Source organism: Epinephelus fuscoguttatus, linkage group LG17 (genome assembly GCF_011397635.1).
Source record: "Epinephelus fuscoguttatus linkage group LG17, E.fuscoguttatus.final_Chr_v1".
NCBI lineage: Eukaryota > Metazoa > Chordata > Actinopteri > Perciformes > Serranidae > Epinephelus > Epinephelus fuscoguttatus.
The window spans coordinates 31,166,459-31,184,620 of NC_064768.1; the positions used below are offsets into that span (position 1 = coordinate 31,166,459).

The window sequence follows — 18,162 nt, forward strand, 5'->3', positions numbered from 1 at the left end:
GTTTCCTCCCGGTTGATGGAGTTGGTGGTGTTAACACAAAACAAGTGTGACATTTACTGCCCCTGAGCATGTTAGCTCCCATGCTAAAAACATGTTGGTTATGCAGGTAGCAGATCCACTCTAGCGGTTATGGAGCAGCATCAAAAATTACATTTATTCATCAGAGAAACTTCATTTAATTAAAAAAGACTAACTCATTAAATCTAATTAATCACTTTGTTATTATTAATTATGAATTTTGCTTGAGGACTTTATATTTATTCTTTATTTTTAGGATGGTGACATCATGAAATATGAAGACAGACAGTCAAAGCTCTATTCAATAACCTCAATAGAAGCTTTGAATGTTAAAAAATGGCATTCGGTACAGTGATTTGTAAAGAAGAAGCTGAGATTGTTGCATGAGCAATATCATAAAAATAACAGCCCTGATTTAAGGTTGTAATTTGCTACTTACGACAGTTGTGGTAATGTTAACGCAGCTTTGAGTAGCTGCCTTTGTTTCAGGTCTTCACGCTAAAAATTATTATTTTCCTATATGGAAGAGAGTAAGAAAACCCCTATCTCATTTCCCAGGCTTAAAGCCGGGCACACAAGTGTTTGTGTATGTGCGAGCGCCCTTGTTCGCCTACATAACTGCATCCGCATATATCCTGAGAGTTGACGTCTGTTTGTGTAATACCCCTTCAGGAGTATGTGCATGCGAGTCTTCTTGAGCCTGTCTGCTGATATGTTATCCCTGTGACTCTTTAGGTTGTTGTTGTCGCTGTTCAATTGTTTTACAGCTCACTGGAGCCCACCTGCAGCCACGGCAGCTCTGCCTGTGTCAGCAATTTGTCTCTGAGTCTAACCGGATCCCTCTGAAAGGGATAAGGCTAAGACAACATTTTATTTAGTCCCCTGTCATGTAAATAAAAAATGGCCAGGAGATCAAATAATCAAATCAAAAGCATGTGCACACGACCTGCAGTTCAATGGATATAGCTCCTATTTCCCACTTCCCTTCCTTTCTAATAGCTGCTATAATATCCCCCATAGCAGCAACCCCAAAATGGGAACGCATGCATCTGAATGTGTGTGTTATGGTGTAAGTACCTGTGTGTGCTCCGGAAAGGGAGCTGAGAACCCGGGAGTGCTGTGTCGCTCCATCATAAACCTCCACAATGTCATTCAGAGCTGTCTGGAAGAAGGCGAATTGACTGAAGACCACTGTAAGAGACAGATATGAACAGAAAATTGACATCAGAGGAAACTGAAATTAGCTGAAATGAGTGACTGCATCAGTCACACGCAAAACTCTGAAATCCATTTGAAATAACACAGAACTCTGCACTATCCTCATTCAAAAGAATATCATCAACAGCAATTTCACTCAAAATGTCTTCTTTAAAGCGAGGTGGATAATACTGCCAGTTATGACAACAAGACCAAAAAATGATATTACACGACTAGATCAGCAATCCTGTCTGGGCTTGATGGCTTGTCAGTAGATGAAAGGCTTTGGCAATGACAGCCAATCTGTTGTACAATGTGCAGCTAAAGCTCCACGATGGTGCTTTCATCCTTTCAACCCACCCTTTCTGCAGCTATTGCCTGAACATATTCAGCCCTTTCACATCTCATCTAAGTCTACTTTGCTTGTATTTTGTAGGTTGAAGGGAGGATGAGGCAGAGATGGAGAGGGCAGAGGGAACAGAGGACTAGTGCTCTCCATTAGGTGTGATGGCAGGACCTTATCTTCGGAGATACTCTTCAACATGATTCACTGTCTGTTTTCTACTCGGCTTCAGTGGTTTCCTTTATTTGCACATCCTCTTCACCTCTATCTGCGAGCCGAGTCTATAAGCCAGTGGTTGCAGTGACACCCACCCTGTCCCCTGCATTGAGGAAAATAGCCTATCATTAGGGCTGGTGCATCAGCCTAATGAGAAGCGGCAAGAATGGAGGCGAGAGCAATTGTGGCTCTGCACGAAAAAGTGTGTTGCCTTGGGCCTCGCTGTCATTTTCCAGGAAAATGCAAATGTGGACTTTAATTATTTCAATTTCCTCCCTCGCTTTGACTCCATAGAGTGAAATATGATGCCGACGGGGTCTAAGAAGAATGGGTGCCCAGTCGTTCTGGAGGAGCGCCAGACCTCAGAATGGGCATCATGACCTCAACATGCAAAGACTGGGGCGAAGTACCCGAAACACATGCCGGCCACTGCTGTTTGGTGTAATTTAACAACGGCGGGACTTGAGCTTCGCCTTGGAGAGGCACGACTCTGATAACTCATCAGAGAGCCAGAGGGACGAGAAAAGGAAGCGGGAGATACGGAAAGGACAACAGACAGGAAGTCAAGCAGGGAGACACTGTGGGCAAGTAAGTGAAACATGCTTGCATCTGTATTTGCATGTTTGAGCTGTGTCACACTTCGACATTGTTTTGCTCTCTGAATAATTTGCTGCTCCTACAGTATGAGATAACATATTGGATGCAAGCTGTGACCTTTAAGATGGAAATGCCAAAAAGTAGTGAAACTCAAGGAACTCTGGATCTTTCAGACACCAATTATTTTTTGGTGTGTGTGTGTGTGTGTGTGTGTGTGTGTGTGTGTGTGTGTGTCTGAGACAGACATATTGTAAGCCTGGTGTGTAAGATAGTGATTAAATTGCTCTGCCAAAGTAATGTGAAAATATGTGTATGACAATGAGGAAAAATTGATATGGGAACTATCAATCACTGTTTTGATTTTACTGCGTGTAGGAAAATATGAAAAGAAAAAAAAATGCATTCTGACTGAAGCACTTTAATTGCAAGTTAAGAAGACGATGTGTGTATGTGTGTGTGTGTGTGTGTGTGTGTGTGTGTGTGTGTGTGTGAGTGTGTGGGAGCTTTTACAAGTTTTCCAAAAACTTGTTGTCTCCTACACATCTGTCACTAAGAATATTTAGGTGTGGAAAAAAAAGTTCAGCTGTTTTCCTCCTACCTTTATTAGTTTGACGGTGAAGGAACATGTACGAATTAGTGAGGCACTTGAGCATAGTTTAAGGGCAATTTGTGCATTATAGAATAACTTAATTAAACACACATAATATCACCCACCTGTACACACTCACACCCACACACACACACACACACACACACACACACACACACACACACACACAAATGCACAATTAAAACTCTGCCAGGAAAAAATGCACAAATACAGTGATACCGTGCTCCTTCTTCGCTTACCGTAATCCTTGGGCACCACCACGGAGTACAGACAGGTCCGTGCACTGCTGTAGTTGCCAGGGTAACCAGGAGACAAGACCACTCCCTCCAAACCTGAGTACTGTCCACCACATGGAGCTGGAGAGAGACACAGAGATGAGACATGAAGAGACAGGGCAGATGGAGAAGGACGGTCTAAAGCCAATAGTGTGGAATTCCATTTCTCTCCAACCTTCTGCTTTTCCATCCCCTCTGTTCCATTACTCCTAAATTACTTTTCTTGTCTGATTGGGTTTTGGGTGGAAGATGTCCCTGGTGTTTGCCACAGTGAAATTGCAATGTTTTCCAAGTGTCCCTCTGGGTTAGCCTGGGTGAGATGAGCCCCAAATCTCCTCTCCTGCTTAAAGCCCCGAAAATGCTCTGCACATGCTTGCATCGGTTTGCAAGTGCGCTTCCCATGTACGTGAATGTGTTTTGCTTGTGTGGAAAAATGCGTGGTATGAGCTTGCATTCCACCTGACATGTAACTGAGGCTTCACACTGTGAGAGCCAGATTCGGTGACGTCGGGGATCTTTTACCCGCTTTTCAGGGGGAATGTGCACAGCGTGTGTCAGTCGTGTCGTGGGAATGTCAGAGAGCAGCGAGGATGACGCAGGTTCTGTCGTGTGTGTGAGCAGCAGATATGCAAAGTAAGGAGCTCTCTTCAAACTGCAGATTAAATTAAAGCTACACCCTTGCATCTATGAACGTTAGCAAAACCCACAAAGCTCTGCACATATACCTGTAGGACATGGGCTCCATGCAAAAATCACATAATCAAACATGCATGTTTACATGTGATTAATCTATAAGCACTGATGTGGTTTGGTGTTCCTAACAACCGTCTCCAGATGTCAGTGTTTACCAATGCAGATGGGTTTGGGTTTGTTCCAGCTCGGCTTGCCGTCTCCCCCCATGATGCAAGTGAGGGTTGGGTCTCCCTCTAGTGTGTAGCCACTGTCGCAGTGGTAGGTGACAGTGGAGCCCAGCTTGAGGTCGGCACCCACCCGAGTCCCATTGCGCACCAGGCCCGGCTCGAAGCAAGACTCCCTGGGGTTCTCTGTGGAGGGAGGTAACACGGTGGAAAATCAGCGACAGAGGGGAATATGTGTTGGTATTCAATAAAAGGATTTTTGCATCAAGCTGCAGCGGTGACACCGGAATAGAAATTGTTTTCTGCCTAAGGTTCCTGATATTCTCGGATTTCTTTCCTCCTTCCTGCGCCGCTTACTTTGCCCGTCCTCTTTTTCCCGCTACCCTGTGCTTTCCTCTTTTAGTAAATATATCTCACTGACTGCCACTTTTCTCTCTAGAGCTTGACGGTGCCCTTTCATCTGTGGCTGCTGGAGGTATGTATGGCTGTGGAGACAGACAGGCAGCTGATTGAGAGTGGCATTGCTCTGGCCCAAGGTCTGCTGACTGCACACAACCGCCTCTCACACAACGCTTCACTGTGCAGTCAACTAGAGAAGACAATGCACATACGCAAGCTTTCTCTAGCGAACACACACACACACACACACACACACACACACACTGTATCTAACCACATATCAATCACCACTCCTGAGGTCGTAAGAAAGATGTCTCGCTCAATCAACCATCACATTGTTCTTAGGAGGAAAATGTGCATGTGAGAGGAGACCTGTCAATTTGGCACACTTCACACTCTTACAGCTAAAATAAACATAGGAAAAATGCCCAAAGCAATTTAGCTCAATCTTAAACACAGTTTACTCTAGTCTCACGGCAAACTTCAATATTTGATGACTTAACACATGCACGCTCATACAAAAGGGAAGGTGAGTCAAATACTTTCTTTGATCAGAAAAACTTACAATTCAGTGCCCGACAGAAATGTGCAGGAGGTTTAACTCAATTCCAGCCAGCTGAAAGCAAACTTTAAATGGGAAGCACTTCAACAATGTTCATAGTTGTAAAGGTCAATCGGGATGCCAACATAGAAAGCTACTTTTCACTTCTGTCTTATGCCACTGGTATTAACAGAGCAATTTTAGTACCTGTCCCTGAATTGATAATGTTAACCTCCCTGGGTTCGATTTATTGTGTCTATTCTCTCTCTACCTCTAAGAGGACCAACACGTTGGAAGTGATTTGTGCATTAGGTTTTTTCTTGTTCCACCATCTGCCATTTGAGATGGGGTTCAATTTGCACTATCAACAACCTCCTCCTGTTGTGCACCATCAAGCCAATTCCCTTTATGCTATAAAACAAGCATATTTCATGCAAAATCAATCTTCTCTGTGCATAGTAATTACAACAAAGTCTGTGTCTAACTAAAGTTCTAATGATTTATTGATGATAAAATGTACATGTAGCACCTTGGATAAATGCCTAGTTTCTAAGCTGGAAGCTGGGGACCTGCTGACCAGACAGGAGGCTGCCCTTCATGGCTGAAGTGCTGGAGCCAGGCATGTGGTCTGTCTGTGTGATCTCTTAGGGCACCTGTTCTAGACAGGTTGAGCCCTTTCGTGGGCTGATGTAGACCTGAACTTTCCCTGGCTGCCTCCTCCATTAAACCGGCACACCTGGCAAGAGACAGCGGAGGCGTGATGGATGTAGCGGGCATTAGGTGTGGACCGGCCCTGGACACAAGCTAGTGGTGAGAAGGTCGGTCGCAGCAATAAAGACGGCCGATTTAACAAGCCTTGCCCCGGGACGTTTGCAGGTGTGAGAGAAAACGGGCGAGTGGCATCATCTGTTTTGGAAAATACTCAAAGGAGTTCAAGTGATGTGATGAGAAGTGAAAATGAGCCTAGGAGTTTGTGAAGGTATTAGATTAGACAGATGTGAGTATGCGGGTGCTTCTTTGTGTGTATCTGTCCATGTCTCTGTCTATGTGTGTTATTCAAATGTGACTCAGGCATGGCAAGTTTTTGCCCACATATTTCCCCGGAGAGCCTAATCAGACATGGCCAGAGACACAGAAACAGAAAGACATAACGACTGCTCGGTAAAGAGGCTGACAGCACCTCAGGCAGATTTTGTAATGCAATTTTCAGTAGCGGGCTGACCAAATACTGGCTGGGCCAACTCTTCAACTTGCTGCTTCCTCACCAACCAGATCCAAACACGCAGCCAAACATGCTTCTGTGCCATGTTGTTTGTCTGAAACTGAGGAGGTAATTTATGTATTATTTGGTTATGGTTCATTAGTGTGGAGAATTGGAAGTGGGGAGAGGGAGTTTTTCTGAGCCACACACTGGGTCCATCTGCTCCACCAGATTGGCCATACAATATCACACACTCTATCACACACTGCAGAAAATATTGCTGGGAGTGAGTTAAGGGGTAGGCTCTGTAACACTGTCTCAACAAAACACAGCACTTCACTCCGTTTAGGTACAATTTGCAAATCAATCACACAGCTGCTCCTCACAAACAGGGTGTTCTGGAATCAGCTGAACTGCTTGTATAGATCAAATCCCACCTCATAACCAGCCAAAGAATCAGGGTTGATCTGGAATTGGTTAAACGTCCGATACCTTAAACAGCTCTAAATGAGGCTGGGAGATTTCAGAAGATTTAACACTGTTCTCTCAAGCAAAGCCCTTCAGAAAGATGCCCAGTCTAATTTAGAGATTCTACAGTGTCTATATATTTGTTAGGAAAGGATTTAACATACAGGCACTGAGGCGTTACCCTGTGAGACTGAAACACAGAGGTGTATCCTTAAACCAACTGGCTGTCTGTCAAATATGTGATCATTCTGCACCATGTGCGCAGTACAGAGCACCTTCTGTGAGCAAATAAATTCGGGTTCCCCAAACAACATGCTGCGGTCAGCTAAGCCCAGACATGAGACAACAAAACGTTGTTTGCTCTAATTTATGAGGAGCCTTTTGTGCAGCTGCAAAGCACTGATCAAAAAGAGCTTAAGCACACATGCTGTCAGCTTTTCATTTTCATAATTCTTTGTGTTACCCGGCTACTAGAGGAGGCACAGATCAATAATGACGCCCAAGCAGGCCGCGGCACAAATGGGAACGTGGTGATCAGGACGCTGCAGCACACCCCATTCTTTTTCTGAAGTAATTTTCACATCACTAATCTCACTCGCTTTGGACTAGACACAAGAGAAAGTTAAAAAGAAACAATCTGCAAGGTCGATAAGCAGCAGAGGGTAAATCCATTCTCACTCTGCCAGAGGAAGAATTTTAAAACATGAATTGTTTAGGGGATAAAGCTTCACATACTATTTAAAATTCACTGTTTTGTTCAGAATCTTAAAACACAGGAGATGAAAAACTGATGATGAAAAACTCTAACAGACACAGATACATAAAATCTAAGTTCCTAGTAGCTTGATAGTTTTGTCCAATTAGGCAAAGACAGTAATCTTTCCAAGTGAGTCCTCCAGTTATAAAGGCGCTCACCTGTGTACTGCAGCACAAATCCATTGCTGCTGAGGGAGGCGTCGCTGCGGAAAGCCAAGAAGAGTGTGTTGGAGCTGCTCTCAATGCGATCTGGAACGTCTGTGCCATAGAAACTGCCCAGCAAGGGGCTGAGGGAGTCCGGCCCATCGTAGATATGTAAGAAGTCATAACTGGGCTCCAAGCTGAACCTGGTTGTAGAAGTGTACACACAATGTACATAAACACTTGCAGCTCACATGAACTACAATATGGTGACAACAAACTTCTCTGGCATTATTTTAAAATAAGGAAATTAATTTTATCATAGGAGGTAAAATGATAATGTATTATTGAATATACATGGACACTGTGTAGAACAGGTTGGGGATAGCTACACATACATTTTCAATTCAGCCCAAACACACATGTTGCAATCAGTGTACGACTGAAGCTTACTGGTTGAAGCTGAGAGCGATGACGTAGTCCTGTGTGACAGTGACTGTCCAGTCACACTCCCTACCATGGGGGTAAGGCTCAGGATAGTCTGGAGACAGAATCAGCCCACTGGGACCTGTCAGGTTTCCACCACATGGAGCTATGGAGAGGGAGACATTGGTGAGTAAACACAGATTTTCAGTTCCTGTGTAACCATTTCATGCTGATTATCAACCAGTTGAAAGAATTACTAATCAGTCCCTGTGATCGCAATAATTAACGCAAATTCAACTACAGTCCGCAATATTTGTCGGGGCTTGCAATTTTTCAAAAGTCCAGCGATTTTTACGCATTTTCCGGCCGACCGGAAGCAGCATGGAGAAACGCTCTGTATTGACATAAGAATTTAAATTTAAATGCATACAACATGTGCTGAATATATTAAAATGTTATGTTTACAGAAGATGTAGCTTACGTGTTGTTTTACAGTCACATTGTCTGGTTTGAGAGCTACAATATTCACTCATTTTTTGCAACATTATTGGAGTCCATGTTTTGAAGCACACATAAAATGCCACAATTTTTAATCACATTTTTTTTTGACAAAATTGGCCGCAAATTCAAGGGTTTCTGGCTGCAAATTTAAGGTTTAGTATTAAGCTTCAACAAACTGGTTTCGTTTTTTCACTGAGAGAAAATAATTTTCTTTTTCTCGTCATGATTTCAGTGTGCATGCAGCACCAGCCCCAGGTAGCCAGTTGGAAGCAGATGGGTTACTGCTAAGAGAGTATCATGGGACTAAAGTGAACTACTGTACTTTTAAAGTATTTTTCTATATGTTGTCATGTACGAAACACCCTCAAAAAACAATGTAAGCAGACTACTTGATTACAACAAGCAAGTTATTTGGATTGGAACATACAGGAATGATTCTGTCCCAAGCTTTTTGGTCCATAAGAGTGCCTGATCACTGAAACCTCGATCGCTTTAAGTGGTTTCCACTGTATTACAAACATACAGTTTTCAAAGGTTTTAAGAAACAACATCTTTCAGTAGCAAATACATTGTCTTAACTGTTATTTTTAGTCTTCTGTTGTATTTAGTATATGGATTCCCCACAGGAAGTCCTAGTGTCAGACGCTTAATTGAGACGTAGCTAATGCCCATCGACATTGCTTACCATAGTCTCACCTGTAACCGTCAGAGAACTGCCCAACCCCTCGCCAAAAAAATGATCAAACTAATTAAGCCAAGCACTAATTAAACAAGGCAGCTAATTACAAGGTCTTAATTGCCATTGTTAATTCACGTTGTGTTGTCGAGCACCAAGTGTGATCATATATTAAAGAAAAACTGTGGAGGAGCAGAGGTCTGACTGAGAGGTCCGCATTGTTACTGAGAGACGGGATAATCAGATCTCTCTGTCTGCTGCAGTGACTTCAGGAAACGTCTGGGGAACACTGCAATCGGGTTTGCCACTTAAGATTCACTTAAGGAGTCTGTTAAGTAATCATGTTAGGAATCTGTATTGTCTACCTGTTTCACTAAAGTCAGACCAGGAAGAGAGGTGATACAGTAGACTGTATCAGGCAGGTGGCACGATGTGATATACTTCATGAGAGGAAACTTTAGTTTTTACAATGTTCTCTTCTGTCTTTACTGTATATATATCTATCTATATATACAGTACAGGCCAAAAGTTTGGACACACCTTCTCATTCAATGCGTTTTCTTTATTTTCATGACTATTTACATTGTAGATTCTCACTGAAGGCATCAAAACTATGAATGAACACATGTGGAGTTATGTACTTAACAGAAAAAGGTGAAATAACTGAAAACATGTTTTATATTCTAGTTTCTTCAAAATAGCCACCCTTTGCTCTGATTACTGCTTTGCACACTCTTGGCATTCTCTCCATGAGCTTCAAGAGGTAGTCACCTGAAATGGTTTTCCAACAGTCTTGAAGGAGTTCCCAGAGGTGTTTAGCACTTGTTGGCCCCTTTGCCTTCACTCTGCGGTCCAGCTCACCCCAAACCATCTCGATTGGGTTCAGGTCCGGTGACTGTGGAGGCCAGGTCATCTGCCGCAGCACTCCATCACTCTCCTTCTTGGTCAAATAGCCCTTACACAGCCTGGAGGTGTGTTTGGGGTCATTGTCCTGTTGAAAAATAAATGATCGTCCAACTAAACGCAAACCGGATGGGATGGCATGTCGCTGCAGGATGCTGTGGTAGCCATGCTGGTTCAGTGTGCCTTCAATTTTGAATAAATCCCCAACAGTGTCACCAGCAAACACCCCCACACCATCACACCTCCTCCTCCATGCTTCACAGTGGGAACCAGGCATGTGGAATCCATCCGTTCACCTTTTCTGGCCTCACAAAGACACGCGGTTGGAACCAAAGATCTCAAATTTGGACTCATCAGACCAAAGCACAGATTTCCACTGGTCTAATGTCCATTCCTTGTGTTTCTTGGCCCAAACAAATCTCTTCTGCTTGTTGCCTCTCCTTAGCAGTGGTTTCCTAGCAGCTATTTGACCATGAAGGCCTGATTCGCGCAGTCTCCTCTTAACAGTTGTTCTAGAGATGGGTCTGCTGCTAGAACTCTGTGTGGCATTCATCTGGTCTCTGATCTGAGCTGCTGTTAACTTGCGATTTCTGAGGCTGGTGACTCGGATGAACTTATCCTCAGAAGCAGAGGTGACTCTTGGTCTTCCTTTCCTGGGTCGGTCCTCATGTGTGCCAGTTTCGTTGTAGCGCTTGATGGTTTTTGCGACTCCACGTGGGGACACATTTAAAGATTTGCAATTTTCCGGACTGACTGACCTTCATTTCTTAAAGTAATGATGGCCACTCGTTTTTCTTTAGTTAGCTGATTGGTTCTTGCCATAATATGAATTTTAACAGTTGTCCAATAGGGCTGTCAGCTGTGTATTAACCTGACTTCTGCACAACACAACTGATGGTCCCAACCACATTGATAAAGCAAGAAATTCCACTAATTAACCCTGATAAGGCACACCTGTGAAGTGGAAACCATTTCAGGTGACTACCTCTTGAAGCTCATGGAGAGAATGCCAAGAGTGTGCAAAGCAGTAATCAGAGCAAAGGGTGGCTATTTTGAAGAAACTAGAATATAAAACATGTTTTCAGTTATTTCACCTTTTTTGTACATAACTCCACATGTGTTCATTCATAGTTTTGATGCCTTCAGTGAGAATCTACAATGTAAATAGTCATGAAAATAAAGAAAACGCATTGAATGAGAAGGTGTGTCCAAACTTTTGGCCTGTACTGTATGTATATATCATTTAATTTCTCATAATCATATAAGTTTGCACACAGGGGTTTTAGGACTATACTGTATTTTGTAGGCCCACATAGCATCATTAGCCATAGCTGGTGCTCTCATGCTGTGGTAATACCTGTGCATGTTGGAGGGTCTGGCTGCCAGAAGAAGCGGCCGTTGATCTCAGTGCAGGTGATCCTGTTGGCCCCCTGCAGGATGTAGCCAGGATCACACTGGAACACCACATGGTCCCCTGGCTCCCTGCTGTCGCCACCGCGGGTCCCATTAGTAGGCATGCCTGGGTCATTGCAGGAGGTTGCAGTGGAGACTGAAGAAGCAAGAGACATTAAAATTACATATAAATGATCCTCAGCTACAAGATGAAAAAGGGGGTATTATTGTCATAGCTCATAATTAAACCCCGGAGTGGTGATTTTTTTTCTCTTTCTACTCCCAGTTACCACCCAGCCATTTAACCCAGGTTCATGTAATATTCCTTCCACCTCCCTCCCATCATCATCATCCTTCCTCCTCACCAGAGAACTGCAGAGCAAAGCCCTGCTTGCTGGTGAAGAAGTCCGTGGTGAACTGCAGGCTGACAGTGTTGAAGGTGCTGTGGGCATCCGGGGGCAGCACTGAGCCACTCAGCTCCCTCAGCAGGACCCCTCCATCTTGGGGCCCATCCCAGATCCGAAGCACATCGTGGACCTCCTCCGTGTGGAAAACCAGGAAATGCAGACTGTAAAAGACAAAGAATAGATACTTTAGAGCTCATGACAGTTGACAGATGACACTGTCATATATTTAGGCTTTAACCTTCATGCAGCCCTGTCACAATTCAGTGATACAGGAAGCAACCTCAGGCAGACAAAATCTGTTTATTTTTTCATAGAGGAATTAAAGTTGACTCTGACTGTTGCCGCCTCATATTTGCATTTCAGTTTGTTCAAACACAGTTTTGGTCCCTTTAATGGAAGTTAATTGTAGCAGAACTCCATATCTTGCAGCTTTTCCATTAATAGCTTTATTCAAGAGAGAAATCTCGGCTCCAATTGTTCCGCCACAGACTGAGGGATTTGTAAGAATCTTCTGCATCCTCCATCTTTCCAAAAGGTTAAAATCAAGGTTTAGTATTTTGTTTGTATTATATGGAGACTGAAATTAAATTTCATCAAAAAAAAGAGGCCTTTTCTAGGCTTTTAGCTATTCACCATTGGCAGAATGTAAAAAAGGATGAGTCAGAGCCGAGGAGAAGGAAATAATGGATTTAATCAAACTACTGAGTATTTATTTGAGAATCAATACACACAAGGTAATTATGTGATTAAAGGAGACAATAAGAATACAGGAAAGACAAAACACGGCTAAGGGCAAGTATAAAGAAGGGAAACAAATAACATTTTAGAGTGAATCACTGACGCCAGATCCAGAGCATTCAATGGATGTTCCACAATGTCAGTCAAGCAGTTACGTCTGCCACGGCATTTAATAGTTTCAGTCTAGACATCAGAAAGATGATGCTGTCAAAATATCTACCCTTCACTTTGGCGCAGACAGCTGTCAGCCAGCCGGTGGTCCACTGGATGGGAAATGCACTGTAGATGTGTACGTGTGTGTGAAAGCGTGGCAGCCTCGATGCAGTGGATTTTTAATGATATATTGCTCAGAGTCTTGAGTGTGAGCATGTGTAAGTATGCGTTTTGGACAGGCTCAGCAGGACTAAAGGGATAGAAAATGGTATTTTACAACAAATGAGAGATTGGTGGTAATGCTGACACGGGCCACTCAACATAAAGGACTTGTTTAAAGACAACCAGTGTTCTCAGCAGCTGTATCCTGCGGCAAAGTCTCAAATACGTACAAGAAATTATAGAAATGTTTATGTCAGCTCTTTTAATTTGCCCTTCTGATTCTTTTCTCTGAAACACACTCCTGTCTTGCATGCTTTCAAAATAAGAGAAAACAGCAGAAAGCACTGAGATGAATGTGTACTCAAAATAAAGGAAAACAAAAGTGTTGAACTGAACTTGACTCACCTGATTCACACACAAAGCGTTTATCAAAACAACACTGTTTTTTTTTCCCCTCTTCAAATTCATGACAGCAAAGGAAAACATTGTCTCTATTGTTGCCTCACAATGCCCCACTTGGATGATGTGTAACATCTTGCATGCATGACACAGAGATACTTCAATGCACTGGGTGACTACGAGCTCAGTGGGGAACACCACTCACATCCTGGTACAGCAGTTAAAACTCTGACAGTGACAAATTCAAACACACAAAATGATACAACAAAGGCGTCCCAACCTTATGGAAATGTACGGCTTTTGTGTTCTGTGATTTCATATTTCACTGAAATGATTCAAAGCCTTCATTTGAAATGATTGTATTTTGAAAACTCAGTGAAAACCATTTTACCCCAAAGCATTCCTGACTCTCCCACGTTTCAAGAATTTCAATTCTAATATAAAGTAAACAGCACCTATTGTCATAAAATTCCCTCTCAGCACTTAATTAGGGGTGGGGGATATATCAATTATACGCAATGTATCATGGTTTGTTCCATGTGGGATGCATAAATGACTACATCATGAGCACTGAGCATAAACTGTTACATATTTTTTTTATTTTACAGCTAAAAGCCTAAACATGATATGTCACATGCACTCCCCTGCCCATCCAGACCACTCTCTTTTGAGTGATAGTGCGCGAGGCCAAGCGTTTGTTTTTGATTCTGCAGAGCTCCAGACCGCAACCATTTAGCTGCATTTTGTAACCATGGAGCACCAGTGTGACTTTAAAATGTTATGAACATATGAACTGGAAGGCTCATAAGCCCTGTTTCCACCGAGCAGTACAATCCAGTGCAGTTCAGTTGGGTATGCTGTTTTTCTGTTTCCACTCCGAGTTGTGGATGATACTAATGGAACTGTTCCTTGCCGTTACCATTTTTGGTCACCCTTCTGTTGGGGTACCTAGCACACAGATCTAGTACTAAAAGGTGGAGCTGTGAACACTGCAGTTTGTTGACTGGTCAATAGCAGATGGTCACTCTGCTCAGGGCTGAGTTGTGGCTGGTTTTGAAGCTCATGTAACCACTGTTCATATCGTTAGTAAACTGTAACTATAAAATGAAAGGATATTTTGCTGCAACTTCATTCTGCAGGCCGACTGCCGGGATTTTTAAGGTGGAACATTAACTCGTAATGTTACTAAATGCACGAGCTGACGACGTGACTCAATCAACACACCTTAAATATTCTATAAAACAACTATGACCATCACTTTAGTTTTATATGACATGCACTTTTAGTACTGAGTAGATCTTCAAGCGTTTATATGTATTCATTTTGGCCAGGTTACGTGAACTGCATAATGCTAGGGTCTAGGTACCATGTCTGAATGGTACTTTCGGTTCCAAAGGTACCATATTGAAAATGTTTGGTGGAAATTGCTTTAGTTTGTTTCCCACTCACAGTGAATAAACCCACACAATTGACGGCAACGCTGTAACAGTTTAACTTTCCACCAACTAGTAAACTCTAACTGTTGACCGGAAGCTTCAAGTTCACAGCAAAAACATAAACCCCAAGAGCTGAGCTGGGTGTGTCAGGATAAAAGCACCAATGGTTTCTATTTCGTTATAACAATACTTTACTCAAATTTATTAAAACTGAACTGCCAGATGCCTCCTGCTGCTGCTGTCATCATTAGTCATACTTCTACTGTTATTATACACATGATTATTGTCACATATGTATACTGTCAGATATTAATACATACTTTCAACATATTGTACCACAGTAGCCAGAACTATAATTATAATATTATTACTTTCATTAATGTTGTTGTAAGCTACTGTCATTACCGTCTGTCCTGCATCTCTCCCTGTCTCTGTCTCTCTCTCTGTCTCATTGTGTCATACGGATTACTGTTGATTTAGCATGTTGATCTGTTCTGTACGACATCTATTGCACGTCTGTCTGTCCTGGAAGAGGGATCCCTCCTCAGTTGCTCTTCCTGAGGTTTCTACCGTTTTTTTTCCCGTTAGAGGGATGTTGTATGCTGTAAAGCCCTGTGAGGCAAATTGTGATTCGTGATATTGGGCTTTATAAATAAATTTGATTGACTGAAAACAGTACTTAACTTTACTATAACACCAATGTATGTAACTTTATTGTAACAGTGCTTCATTTAATTTCATTAATACAGCTTGTTATAATGCTTGTTCAGCTTTATTACAACACTACTTCATTTAACCTTATTATAACAGTACTTTAACTTTTTATAACACGACTTAATTTTTTGTTTGTTTTATAGAGCTCTTTTTATTCTATGACTTTGTCCACTAGCTTGAGCCTAGCTTATTAAAAATCCATCCAGCAGTCATTCTCTCAAAGTATTACTTTAAATTCAACGTACTGAATGGTAATCTCTGTCCCAGTCATCCAGAGGAAATCACGGTACTTTTTGTGCTTTAGTATCCTCATCCCTTTACACACATACACTCACACATAGAGCCCTGAGCTACAGATGATGCAGAGGAGAAACAGCAACCCACTGATATGTCGGGTTTAGCAACAAGTTCCCACCGTTTCTGCATAATTGGTGTCAGACTCCGATTCCCATACCGTCTGATGTGCGAGCAGCAGCCAGAGGCTACTCAACAATGTGCTGTGTGTGTGCATACTGTACATAACCTACTTGACAAGTCCTGTCGCAAAGCGTGTGAAAGAAGTGCACATAAAACAAACAAGATGCAGACAGGGGCGCGAGCACATATTCACGCAAATGTACACTGATAGGTATATTTGAAGGGTAAGCTGCATTACACGCCCATACATAAGCACCCACGCCTGGTAAACAGATGCAGTGAGAGCGACATGCATACATACAGTACATTAAACACACGATCCTCCTTATCTCTGCAGAGCAGCACATCGCATGTGGCCAACTTCAAACATCGAAGAACTAGCATAAATACTGATCCAATTTTTGTACCCTTTTCTCTGCTTACAGTTCTCTTGCTAATATTCAATAAAGCACAGCTAATACTGTGATTTACAATCAACATTTATAGTTTAATAAAAATAATAACATTCCAAGGAAAAAACAGCAACACATTTCTAGTCGATATGAGCTGTGAGAGAAGATATAAGAGAAAGCAAAGTAAACCTGTTTATTTCTCCTCGGTACTCTGGCCTCACACACACAACAAATGCTGATTTGCTGCTCAACTTAAATTACAAGGTACACATCTGTGTTTTCTTTTGTGGCACAGATAATCAAACTCCAAAGTGTTTAGTCTATTAAAAGTTAGAGAAGACAATCAAGACAATTTCTTTTGTTTATGGTGGCAGCAGCGAGATGGTTGTCAACAATTCAGTGGTTTGAATCAAAACAAGATGAAGTCAAAACCTATGATATGGCTGTAGCACATATGAAACGCTCGATGGCTTTTGATTTGAAATGATGGCTTTTATTTGAAATATGAAGTAGCAGCATTCATTCAGTCAGAGACTTGCTGACAGCGCTTCAAGATTCAACTAACACACCTAAAACACACATAAAATATGGCCTAACAGTGACATTATACAAGATTCGGCTACATTGTAACTCACAATGTTTTCCCCACATATACAACATGCTACTTTAGTATAAGCCTATGACATTTCCCATTGCATAAATTAGCCTCATGGCTGGGGAACATTTCCTCTACTGATATGAAGCCTTGATAACACACAAGACTTTGAATGCCATTTTGTGAAGACTTTATGGTCTTCACAATGTATCGCTTCTTATCTGGGAATAAAAGTTAACTAAAATTGCCTCTGCGCAACAGTCAAGTTTCTCTACAGTTTACATCCATGCCTGTAAAAACATGGCTGCTTCACACACATCTTCCCTCTGGCAGCTCAGAAATTCTACATAATTGGCACAGTTTCAAGGTGGACACCGAAAATTCGTGTCACCAATTCAGTATCTGACCAAATGTCCCCCACTTCTCTTCTTTAGATATGACATTGAGTAATGGCCAGAAAAGTGTTTCATGCATAATATTGTGATGTCTTAGTTAAATCGACCTTTTTGATAAAAATGTCCTCGCTTCATCATTATATCCTACTGGACCTTTGTGCGTAGTTTTGTCATAATTACCGTAAGAATTCTTGAGTTATGGCAAAAAACATGTTGTGTGAGGTCACATTGACCTTGACCTTTGACCACCAAATTCCATTAAGTTTATTCTTCCGTCCAAGTGAACGTTTGTGCCAAATTTAAAGAAATTTGCTCGAGGTGTTCTTGAGATATCACATTTACAGGAATAAGACAGGCGCACGGTCACAGTGACCTTGATTTTTGACCACCACATTCCATTTAGTTTATTCTTCTGTCCAAGTGAACGTTTGTGCCAAATTTAAAGAAATTCGCTCGAGGTGTTCTTGAGATATCACATTTACAGGAATAAGACAGATGCACGGTCACAGTGACCTTGATCTTTGACCAACAAAATCTAATCAGTTCATTGTTGAGTCCAAGTCAATGTTTATGCCAAAACTGGAGAAATTCCCTTGAGATGTTCTTGAGATACTGTATCCACAAGAATAAGACAGATGCACGGTCACAGTGACCTTGACCTTTGACCACCAAAATCTAATCACTTTCATCATTGAGTCCAAGGGGATGTTTACACCAAATGAGAAGAAATTCCCTTAAGGTGTTCTTGAGATTTTGCCATCACAAGTGCCTACTCATTTCTAAAGAGTAACAGCTAATGGTGGAAAAATAGCACTCATGCCATCAGTCACTTTGACC

General features: G+C 42.1%; 1 protein-coding gene across 1 annotated transcript in view; it reads right to left on the reverse strand.

Annotated features, from left to right (window-relative positions):
* Positions 1-18,162, reverse strand: part of csmd2 (CUB and Sushi multiple domains 2) — a 291,890-nt gene that overhangs the window by 80,326 nt on the left and 193,402 nt on the right. The window contains exons 27-33 of the mRNA XM_049602272.1: positions 11,883-12,085; positions 11,483-11,674; positions 8,073-8,211; positions 7,638-7,825; positions 4,105-4,299; positions 3,221-3,337; positions 1,096-1,209 (exon numbers count right to left, since the gene is read on the reverse strand). Of these exons, the coding sequence (XP_049458229.1) occupies positions 1,096-1,209; positions 3,221-3,337; positions 4,105-4,299; positions 7,638-7,825; positions 8,073-8,211; positions 11,483-11,674; positions 11,883-12,085 (1,148 nt within the window). The remainder of the gene's footprint in view (positions 1-1,095; positions 1,210-3,220; positions 3,338-4,104; positions 4,300-7,637; positions 7,826-8,072; positions 8,212-11,482; positions 11,675-11,882; positions 12,086-18,162) is intronic.